Genomic DNA, 12,258 nt, shown 5'->3' on the forward strand with positions numbered 1-12,258 from the left:
TCAGATACTTTTAAAGCTACAATCAATCATCTGCACCTATCCAAAAAGTAACTGACGAAATAACTGTTGAAAAGCATACTTGGTTTTAAGATAGTAATGGGACTAAACTCCCTGTGAAATAATTCTTTCTAGCAAGCTGTCGTTTTGAAGAAAACAATGAAACAATTTTGTTGTTATTGTGCTAATGCGAGTTTCCATATATTCATGAGCAAAAGTGTGATGTCATTTAAGGCAGAAACCTCTATGTTAACATTTAATTCAGCACCGAAAGTTGCCAGAATTTTGGATATTTTGCTGTCGTGAATTTTCATTTCTTTGGCGATTTGTTGTAGTGTCAGTACATGGCAGTAAGCCAATGAGCAAACTTTTCTCCAAAATGGTTTCAATGAGCCCATTTTTAGGTTCACAATTTGAACAGAAACTCCCGGAACTGAACAGTCTCTTCCTGAAATGACATCACAGCAACAGCGCCCTCAGTTGTCCATCAGCAAAACATGGATTTTTTTTTTTTAGATGTTTAAAGAAGTGCACTTTTCAATAAAATTTGCCAAAAAGGGATGTCAAATAGTTTTCATACATTTAAGAGGAGTAGAAAGTTGCACAAAGTCTATTCCTAAGAAAAAAAATCACTTCATGTACAATAATACCCTTTAATCCACCCCCCCCCCAGATAGCGGTCACACGTACTTATTCCTTCATGATGTAACCAAATGGAATAGAAACCAAACCTAGAAAATGTGGTCAAGAGATCATGGCAAGGTTGCATTGGGTGTTGATTTGCAAACTTTCTAGGAACTTTCGAACCTGGTAAATTCCCACCAGGAAATTGACAAATTTGTTGGAACTTTCTTTGGTGAAAAGACAAAAATCAAATTTTAACAGTAAGGAGTAATGCTCACATATAACAAATGCTAATCAATGCAAAGTTCATGCTGCGAATTACGAAATATGCAAATGCGCATGCATTGGCAAACTTTTACCCAACAGCTTAATTCCTTCCATTTTTCAATGCTATCAACTGACAAAAAAAAAACTAACTGTATTTAATGCTCAAAGGTAAGAAATTGAAAACCCAATTAATGATTGAAACAGTTGTGGGGGGATTTACATATAAATCTGTAAATTTTACAAAATAGTGCACGGGAATGGAGAATTTATATTCATTACGTTTACCAAAATGGCAAATTGAGATTATTATATAAATTTATACTTGCAATACACATCAAAATGTTCAGTGTACATGGGAGCAGATAAATGCTCACAGGAGCTGATACAAATTAATGCTCACATCACTTCAAGATAAATACCTATCAAATGTATACCTTGTGTACATATACATGTGATATCGTATCTTTTGAATCAATAAATTATCCAATATGCCTTCACACGGCTGCCAACAAAACATACAAAAGCTCTTTCATAATAAAGTTGAGAAAGAAATGAAGAAAGAAATGCTGCAAACCACCGATCCGATTGACCTAAAGGGCACGACGTTTCGACCCTACCAGGATCTGTCTCAAAGGCACAGACAAAGGCACTGAACTTTCACTGAACACTACTGGTACCGGTAGTACTGACTATTCTCAAAAACTTTCTATGGGAATTTTTTCCAAATATTCTAGGAAATAACCCTTTCCATTGCAACCCTAGTAATAGGAAGTGGTTGAGTATCCGTGGAGTATTTAGGCTTTGGTAAATGTGATTCGAAGTTGGAAAGGTTTGAAAGTGTTGGGGTGGTGCAAATATATTGGGGGGGGGGAACTGTGATGTACCGGTAGCCAAGGCTGAAGGGGGGGGGGGCCTGGGGGCATGTGCCTCCACACAAGTTCCCAGTGGCCCCTCCCCCCCCCCCAAGGTGCATCCCCCAAAAAACAATAAAAAAAAAATCTGTTTTGTTGATCTATTAAAATGAAGAGGAATCTTAAACAATTTGTGACTTTCCTTAACCGTACGGCTTTATGAAATGTGAATAAATTGATAAATAAAACGCCCTCTATCGTCAAAAGAAGCAGCGCTTGTGATGGCTTGGAAATTTTGCTGAAATGTATTTGTTGGGTCCGCCCTTGGTGGCCCCTCATAACATGCTGGTCCCCCCCCCCCCCCCAACTGAAAACATCCTGGCTATGCCCCACTGGGGGGGGGGGGGGGGGGGGGGGTTGAGGGTTAAATTGTGAGGTGGAGATTTTGGAAAAGCCAGGTTGGCATTTGAGTGTGAAATCAGACATGGGGCAGCAGAGTTTTGAGAGTCCAGTAAAGTATAAATTCTACAACTTGGGAGAGGGTTTGAAAAAACACTTTGGACAGTTATTGCAACTGGAGTGTGGAGGTCCAGGGATTTGGCTGCAGTGAGGAAAGATGGGGTATTGGAGTTATTTACACACCTGTTTCTTGTGTATTGGGCGAGGACATGGTTGGATTGCAGAGATGGGTGGGATTTAGGGGAAATTTGGAACTGGGAGATTAAGCGAGAGTTAGAGGTGGGTGATCGAGACTCGACTGAGATTGGGATGAGTTGAGGTTTGGAGTGTTGTAGAGGTTTATAGGTTTCAGTGTTTTGTGCGGGATGGAGATCAAGGGTGGGAGAGGGAATTGGAGGGTTGAAGGTGCCAAGTATGAAAAAGTTGAAACCAAACCGTAAAAGATTACAAAATTCCCTGTAGTTTGTAAATTTGTGGCTTATTATTACTTAAAAAACGTCACTACATCTCCCTTTACACACAAGTTAAAGTGCACGTATCCACCAGCATTGGTGCTCAAGGCGCAAAATCAAAAATACCCTTCTCATTGGGCCAATGAAACATTCCAAAAAACATGCTCAGTTCCCTGGGGAGTATGGGCTCCGTGCGCCAACAAAAGAGGGCGCCCTTTTACCTAGCAACAACGTCCCATGGGCGGTACATTTAGCTGGTTGATCGCACCGTTCCTTGTGTGTGATGCACGTATGCCAGGGGATTTGTACTATGTACACGCAGTGGTACTATATACACGCAGTGGTACGGCCGTGCGTCGCAGCAAAATTGCAGTCAGGCAAGATGGCGTCGGTCTGTCACCCCCAACTGTACTTTCTTTGCCCATGAGGGGGTACTTGTGAATGAAGCAGATACAGCAGGATTCTGCCCTATTTTGGCACAAAGCAGCCTAAAATCAACCACAATAACCATCTCTGCCCTCATGGGTACCCATCTACTCCTGGGTGGAGAGAAGCAATGAGTGACAAAGTGCCTTGCCCAAGGGCACACGCACCATAGCCGCAGGCTGGACTCGAACCCACAACCTGCAGAATTACCTGCAGACCACGAATTCAATGCTTCAATGCTCCAGACTACGAGGCCACGACACTCCATTTACACTTTTCTGAAAGCAAAATGTAGCTGGGAAAAATGCCGGTAAACTGAAGCGGTGCCCCCCCCCCCCAATAATTCTGACCTTATGCCTTCCTTCCACACAAGAAACGTGTGTTTTGTATAACACTCATTAAAGGAAAGCCCAAACTAGGAGCATCGAGGTTCTTAGGTTAGTCATTCACTTATGTTTCCACAAAAGGGAACCTCGGCTATATTTAAACTCTTGCCCCATGTACACGTGGAGACAACGATGATCCCTAAAATAGTCTGGCATCCCTCCCTCATCCTGTCTATTCCCAGACTCCCCGTGGCTTCCTATCGAAGGTGACAGTGATCCTGGATTGACCAATCAGAGAACCTGACCTTCTGAAAGATTATTGAATATATCAGCAATCCAATATTTCCGGCTGCTTCGCCAAAAATAAAGTTTTGTTCGCACAAATAACACAACTGGAAAAGTACTATCATGTTATCCTGGTTATTTACTTTAAAAAAAAAATGGAATGGAAAGCAAATTGTGATTTTTTATTGGCCATTTTTATGGGAAATGATGCACACTAGTAGGACAGGAGTATTTGCATACATGTCAGTGGCATAGCCAAATTAGAAAAGGGGGATGATCATGGAACTCTTGATGCTAGAGGGCGCTCTTTTTTTCTTACCAAATTAACATTTTATAAAAGCTGTAGGTTCAAGGCATGAAGGGGATTAGAATCGAGTAAAAAAGTCAACTTCACTCATCTTCTGTTCCATTACTCAAAAATTTACTTTAAAAAGACACTTTGTTGACAAGCGGTAAATTTCAGGGTTTTTTGTGGGGGGGGGGGGGGAGGGGGCACATAGGGGCACTGGGGGGAGGGGGGCTGGAGGGGGACACGATATATATGCTACCATGCAACACAGTTAAAATGTGAAAAACCGAAGAAGAAAAAATTCCAGTTCGAAGTACCTGAGGAAAAAAAAGCAAGCCTAAAGTACATGTAACTTGTTTGGGTCAAGAAAACTTTTACAACTTTTTCAAAAAGCTGTAAATATACCCAAACAACAATTTCTTTTCCAGCTGTGGCCTCAAAAAAAATCTTGTCTAAAAAAACCCTAGGGGAAGGAGGGGGAGGGGGGTAAGGAGGGGTTTCACAAGGGGTGACTATGACACACTAGTCTGTATAAGGTCACCCAGTGGTCCAGGGTTATTATACCCATTACATCACCCAGGGTCAGCAGATAACACTATAAATACCGGGATCTGAGGGCGACGGTTTTTCAGTGCCACTCGCCTGCATGGAGTGATTGTCTACTTCCTTCAAGCACGCAGCAGGTGCTTTTTTTTTGGCAAAAGCACCGAGATCATTTTTTTGGGGCATGACTGGACAAAAGCAGTGTACTACTTGACCTGGTGCGGCGGTGAAGTGGTGAAATTTCATGGCAGATACTTCGTATTCAGAGTTTTTATAATACTTTGGCATATACCGTGGAGGAGTCCTGTGAAGTTATCGTAAAAGTAAGTTCTGCATGTTGGTTTTCACTTAACTTGTTTTTTTTCCTATTAATTCACTGGTGCAAGCTTATAAAATAGCCTTTATAAAACTAACGGTATATAAAAACAAGTACTATATAGTTCAAAATAAACTCAGGCCCGGTTTGGCAATGTCTCACTTCATATGCAAAATAGACTCGCATGTGTTTCCATCGACACAAAGCCGGTCTTCCCAAAACTTTCGGCAAGAGTGCATTTTATATGACCACAGCTGATGATGATACAGCATTTGGTCAATTTTTGGTCAAATATTTTTGGTCAATTTCGGGGACAGACAGATGGAACAGTCCTATAGTACTAGAGGGCTATAAAAAAATGTTAAAGTTCATGAGCATGCAGTTATAGTACTGCCAGACACAAGTTTTCCTGGTACAATAGGCCTATGGGAAGAGTTGTTTTGCACAGGGAAAGTACTGGTAATTCTCAATGAACAGGAAGTGAATGCGGATGCCCATGCTGGGACATCTGCAGATAGTGAACAATTGACATTTGGGGCCAGTCAGATAAATTAATACCTGATATTTCAGTGAATGGCAACTTGACCTAGTGTACAGGCTGTACTCATCAAAAATTGGTATGATTGAAAACGCAGTCAAACAGGTGGTAAGTGTACACACGCACAAGTATATCATCAAACCTAGGCCTAGTAGAAAGAATGAGTTGTTTGTCAGACTGTACAAAAAGTATTATAGCCAAAAACTGGCATAGTTTCAATATCAATGAAGTTATTGGAGAGTTACAGTCATTGTACCCTTATTGTAAGGGCAAACTTGTTCTTCTTATAACTCACTGAAATGTGAATTTAAAGAAGCAGTATTCTTTGAAAATTATGTGAAGTATGATGGTCCAGCTGTGTTGATTGAAACCCAGTGTTGTAGTTGAGTACTTTTTTGCCGAGTACCGAGTACTGCCGAGTACTGCCGAGTACTTAGGTTGCCGAGTACGAGTACGAGTACCTCTGAGTACAATTACAGTTTGCCAATCAACCATTTTGAACTGCAAGTATCGATAAAATAAGGCCGTGGTAAGTCAAGCTATACCATTTTTGGTACTGCTATTCGAGTACGAGTACTTTGATGATGAGTACAATTTCGACATGTCGAGTACGAGTACTTTGCTGCCCGAGTACGAGTACCGTTATTTCAAGTACAAGTACTTTGACATTGGAGTACGAGTACGAGTACGAGTACTCTCAAAAAGCACTCGAGTAGTACTCGAATATGGGTACAGAGTACGAGTACTACAGCACTGTTGAAACCAAGAGAAACCCTTAACCAGCTGGTTTAAAACTATACATCAGTTGTCATTTGTTCCTTTTTTCAGGAACAAAAGTGCTCACAATCTTAATAAGGGTGCAAAACAACTAACCTGAGAAACTTTTAGTTCAGTGAATGCTGAGAAAACAATATACTGGGATCTCTTGAATTTATATTTAGAAGTTGCCGAGTTATGTTTTGAATTGCGCCCCAACTCAGCATCCGAGACACGTTCTCATTCAGCCAATTTCCGCTACGCGATATCACGTGCGGAACTGAGAAATTAATAGCAACCGCGCGCACGAGTACGTTGTGTCAACTCTTTCACGCACCTATTCATGGATTCGTCAAATTAAAAACGGAAATTTCCAAAAGTGCGTCTTTAGACGCATCTTTGGAAGGCCTTTTGTTATTGTTTTCTTGAAAATGACAGCATGCCAGAAAGAATAATTTCACAGGGAGTTTAGTGCCGTTTATCTTTAAACCAAGTACATGTACAATGCTTTTGAACAAAAATTTTGTCAGTTACTTTTTGGATAGCTGCAAATGATCTACTCTACCTTTAAACTGTAGTTGCTCTGTGGATTGCTTTAATTGTCTGAAGCAAAACCTTTTCCTATTAAACTCTATTGATGGTAAAACTTAGGATCCACTTGCTGAGATTTACAAACTTTCAGGAAGTTGATAACACAATGTCCTTTTTACTGTTGAATAATAACATACCAAACTTGGTCCCTAGTCAGACTTTTTGGCACATGTTGTTTTTGTTTTTCCTTTTAGGCAGAATGCTCAGAGTCAAAAAGATTATTACAGCTGTGAACTCTGTCTAAACTTTGATAAGAAAATATGATAACAATATATTGCTTATCAGGAGAACTGGGTTGGCGATTGAAGTACCTGTACATGGATGTGCACACATCAAAAGCTAACAGTGTCAGTGTGGTACACGTCGCACACCTAAACCATCAACTCCGTGGTTATTAGTAACTATGAACTTTGGACAGTGATTAATTCAGTGAGAAACTTTAACCTATCTACCACCTGTGCCTTTAGGGTATTGCGAAGAAGTACTTTGAAACTTGCATTTGATAAGCTTTCAAACTGAAACCAGCAAAGTGAACTTTGTTATTAATTGATGCTTGTCTTCTCATTGTCTGTAGGCGGAAAAGTAACCCTTGGAACCGGTCGTTTGATCGATTGGAATCGGCACGATGATTTCATCGACAGAAGAGAAGAAGTGTCGGGAGTGTGAGGTGATACGATTTTCACGGCCGCCAGGGCAGGGGCCCATCAGACCATGCCTGAGCTGTTCAGTGTCGGAGGATTTGGAGGAGAGTGACCATACCATCCCGGCGCTTCCCTGGTCCGAGAGTTTCAGCGATGTCACCAAGAATGACGGGGCTCCCCGCCACCACCTCCAGCGGCGCAGGTCGGTACAGAAGATCATCCACCAGGCTAACATGAGAAAGAAAATGAAGCTGAAGCGACTTGTGAACAAGGACGGCGCCTGCAACGTCATCCACAACACCAAGGCCACGTACAAACTCGACTTTCTCACGGACATCTTCACGACGCTTATTGACCTGCGATGGCGTCTGATGCTCCTGTTCTTCGGCCTGGCGTATCTGAGTGGCTGGGCAGGATTCAGCGGTCTTTGGTACTGCCTAGCCTGGTGGCACCAAGACCTGGGATATCTCAGCCGCAATGACACCAGCTTTGAACCCTGTGTGGCAAACGTCGATAGCTTCATCGGAGCATTTCTGTTTTCGGTTGAGACGCAAACAACCATTGGTTATGGCTTTCGCTCTGTCACTGAGCAGTGTTGGATCGGGGTCTCCTTAGTCGTCATCCAATCAGTCTTTAGCGCGCTGGTCGACGCCATTCTCGTGGGATGCGTATTCGCTAAAATTGCACGTCCTAAAAAGCGTGCCGCCACAATCAAGTTCAGCCGAAATGCTGTGATAGCTGAACGCAATGGCAAACTGTGCTTCATGTTTCGGATTGGCGACATCAGGAGCAGCCATCTTTTCGATGCCAGGACTCGAGCTCAGTTGATCAGACCAAAGATCACCCAGGAAGAGGAATGCATCCCGCTGTACAGTCATCCAATGGATGTTGGAGCATCAACGGGTGAGGATAATCTCCTTCTAGTCTGGCCCCTCATCATCTGTCACGTGATCGACGAGAAGAGTCCCATGTACAAATACTCCTACATCGATTTGTTGGAGAACTCCTTCGAAATCGTGGTCTATCTGGAGGGCGTTGTGGAGCAGACTGGACTGCTCACGCAGGCCCGCACGTCTTACCTTCCCTCAGAGATCAAGTGGGGTCATCGGTTCAGCAGCCATATTGTGTCCATGGCTGACACGGATGATAACCTCAGCATTGATTACACACAGTTCAATGCCACCTATCCCGTGGCCGACACGCCACGGAGCAGCGCATACGAGCTCGATTTCATGAAGAAAACGGGGAAGTCTCTCAAGCCTACGCTGACCAACGGAAGACTGAGGAGCCACAGGAGTCTTCCGAATAACCTAGGAGGCCTGGGGATGAGGAAAAGCAGCAAGGAGCTACGATTCGCTGAGAAGATGGAGGAGAAATTTCACTACATCAAGGAGGATGACAATCCCCCTGACTACAACGGCATAACTGCGACTTGTGTCGACGAAACTGAATCCCCTCCAAGCACACCGACGATCACTGGAGTAACGAGGTGGGAGTCAATGGAATCAGATGTCTGATATCGGTGTATGTTACCATGGTAACTGCTCACCTTCAAAATAACACTTGGACCTATGCATGGTGGAGGGAAGTATAGGCTTTATTCACGAGTCGGCCATATTAAATTTATATCTTCACTTTTGGAACTTGCGAATAGAGATGAAAGTTGGGAAATAAAGCGAATTACAAATTAATCTCAGTCTGCTCTGATGAATAATTAAAAAGGTTGTGATTAAATTTATGCTTAATGTTTTAAGCCACACGAAAAAAAAGCCTGAAAGTGAGGCTTGGAAAGCAGAAATAGACTGGCACCATCCAATTCAACAGTTTACAAGGCAACATATACGTGATTTTGTCGCAACGACTATGTCGCGCGGCAACGCCGCACACGCGCGTGTGAATGAACAAATGTACGTGATAATGTTGCACGATTTTTGAAATTTGCGAGATAAGTCGCACGACTTTGTTGCGTAAATGAAAATGCGCTCATTGATTTGTTCGAATGTATAAAAACTCGAGACATTATCGGGCGTCAAAATCGCGTATTTGTAAATAAAATTCAGGGAACACTATCAAAAATGGCTTCCTCGTTGATAAGGCCAAAAAAAAAAAGTCTCCGGTTTCTGGTATGGAGCTTGCCCAAAAAGTGGTGCGGCGACGCGGCTTTTTTTTTTTTTTAACCTGATTTTTTTGCTTCAAATGTCGGCTGATGACTGCAAATGGCGCCCGACTAAACTTAGTGCAAATATATGGGAGTCCAGAGAGGCCACATCTAGCTTATTCTCGACCATAACCCAATCTAAAAACACGTTAAAATTGTGCAGCAGCAGGATTCCAGTCAAACCAGTGAGTTTGGCGTTTTTGAAACATCATCTTTCATTGAAAAAACCTTTTTTAATTTGCCGACGCGCATGGCTACGGCGACGCGCGCGCGCATACCAGAAACCGGAGACTTTTTTTTTGTTGGCCTAAGGTCTATTAAACTAAAAAGCAGTAAAGTTACATTCTGAACATGTGTATTCAGGGAATTATGCTAATTCACTTGAATGGTTGCATAAAAATGAGTACAGATGATTACTTTAAGGAACCCTTTCAGAAGACAAGATGAGTATTTACAAATTTGTCTTTTTACAAGTTAACAACTCTTCAAACATGCAAACCAAATAAAAAACTGAGCTGAGCTCTGGCATACTTTATTATTTATTTTTGGCTCACGTTAAGCCACACAGAAGAAACTCTTTTTGGACAGGAGTGACAGGTTTCACTTTGAACGCCTGAGGCTGGATGTATTGAATATTTTAATTAAGTTTTGAACAAATTGTGAATAATCAGAATGCATGTGCAGAGACGTGGAACTACCGGTATGCTTGTAAGGAGTTCTGGTTGCATGTTTCAAGTCAATTCAGGTTTTACCATTCTAGTATTGGGGGCAGTGAGTTAGGCAGAAACTGGACTGAATGGACAGAATTTTTTTCTGTTTTTAAATTTTTTTATGAATTAAGATCGACAAACTTGATTACCCCAGGCAAGGGCGGATCCAGGGGGGGGGGGGGCCCAACCGGGGCCAAAAAAACAAACAAAAAACCCCCAATTTTTTAAAAGTGATGTCGCAATAAAGGCAGGCACTACATACACCACCATCTTTTCCTCAAAACAATTTGGTTTTAAAAGTGGTCAGAAATTGCTTCAGATTGCACTACAGATCATCTAGAATCTAACAATTTTTCGGGGCCCTTGAGCGGGCCCCGAACCGACGCCGTAATTTTTGGGACCCACTTTTTGGGGGGCCAACATCTTTTTGGCCCCCCCCCCAAAAAAAACTGTGTTCTGGATCCGCCCTTGACCCCGGGTACATAATATGTCAGAGGAAAAAATATTAATAGAATGAATTACAGTATTCTACAAAAAAGTCTTTCAGCTCAAAACTTGTTACATTAATTGTGCTGATACCAGTTGCATGTATGTGCCAACAAATGTTTGTCTAATGACATCGACTACATGTCACAAAGATTTTTTTTTCACTTTTAATGAAGGTGAAACAGAATTTGGAATTTTTACAAATATGAAATGACTGTGTTTGAGATGCACAATAATTAGCTATGCAATATTTAGCAGAAGCACTAAATAACTTGCAAATGTATCTGTGGCTTTCACTGATTTAGAATATATTTTTGAAAACACTTTTCTTAGGCTAAAACACTGAATGTGTAACTCTGAAAATCTATAAACAAGACTTGTTCTTCTTCCACAAAGTTTCACAATTTGATTTTGTTTTTTTTAAGTTTAACTGCTAAACTATAGTTGGTAGAGGGAAAGGTGGCATGGTACTCCAAATACAAGAAAAAAATACTAATCAATAATTAGATAGAAACAAATTTACATTAAACAGATAAATAAAATCAACCACCCCACGCCTATTAATAAATACGTGCACCAACATTATAAAATCTAACTTCATTAATATGGAAAGAGAAAACTTATTGGTAGAGATATCAAGGAACATTTAAATGCACTCTGTAAGCTGAAACATGTAAGCAAATATCTTGAAGCAATTCCAAAAATTAACACTTTCTTTGGCTGGAAATAAGAACTGCTTCTCCACTTTCATGTTTTTGTGATTTTGTAAAATGCCCAAAAGGTTCTTTTTTTGCTGAAACGTTGGGATGCAATGCTCAAAACAATGCAAAGACGATAATAAAAGATTGCATCACTTGCTTCAGGGATATTGAATTTTGATGTTAATCATGTTAATACGACATTATAATTAATGAATTGTATGTCTTTCAACCAAATAGGAATGTATTCACAAAAATGTCTGATTTTTACAGCCACATATGCAGAGTCAACTCCCCAGCCCCCTTTTTCTTTGCTATGAAACGATGTCCAGTTTCAGCTTAAATTTATTGCCCAGATTGATTGCATTCCTATCATTTTCGTTGTCTTTTATGCATTCCCAAGAGGAAATTTACGATCGTTTTTAGGCAAAACACCTGTGCTTGTGGAGAAGTACACGTTTTTAGCCTTTTTGATGTGTGCATTGTTGCTCCTCTAAGCACTTCCAAGTTAACCTGGGATCTAGAAACATCTTTTTATGGTATTTTACGTACTTTATGCAGAGGCTGAAACAGTTCTATGCTGAATTTGAAAATGGCCGAGGATCACAGGGAAGTAACATGTAGTACAACGACAAAAAACAGTGGAATTGAAATATTCCGTTAACTTAATTAGTTAATTTGAAAACGGTATGCAAATAAAACGTGTCTTTCTGCTGAACCCAAATTAAGGGTCAGCATAGGCCAAGTTCGCTCAAGGACTATAGTTGACCAATGGTTAACTAACGTTTGCCCGAACTCTGCACGTTGCTATCTGTGCGCAGGCGTACGGTATGTCACAAATCAAC

At 41.2% G+C, this 12,258-nt stretch overlaps 1 protein-coding gene and 1 long non-coding RNA gene across 3 annotated transcripts in view; one reads left to right on the top strand and one right to left on the bottom strand.

The window, feature by feature from the left end:
• LOC119722333 overlaps positions 1–12,258 on the bottom strand; it is a 43,157-nt gene that overhangs the window by 20,877 nt on the left and 10,022 nt on the right. The gene's annotated exons all lie outside the window — the stretch shown is intronic.
• Positions 4,596–9,463, top strand: LOC119722331 (G protein-activated inward rectifier potassium channel 3-like). Its single transcript, XM_038192382.1, has 2 exons — positions 4,596–4,842; positions 7,295–9,463. Exon 2 carries the CDS (start codon positions 7,346–7,348, stop codon positions 8,876–8,878), a length of 1,533 nt encoding a protein of 510 aa, XP_038048310.1. The 5' UTR covers positions 4,596–4,842; positions 7,295–7,345; the 3' UTR covers positions 8,879–9,463.

This window comes from Patiria miniata, unplaced genomic scaffold (assembly GCF_015706575.1).
Source record: "Patiria miniata isolate m_02_andy unplaced genomic scaffold, ASM1570657v1 HiC_scaffold_15, whole genome shotgun sequence".
NCBI classification, from domain to species: domain Eukaryota; kingdom Metazoa; phylum Echinodermata; class Asteroidea; order Valvatida; family Asterinidae; genus Patiria; species Patiria miniata.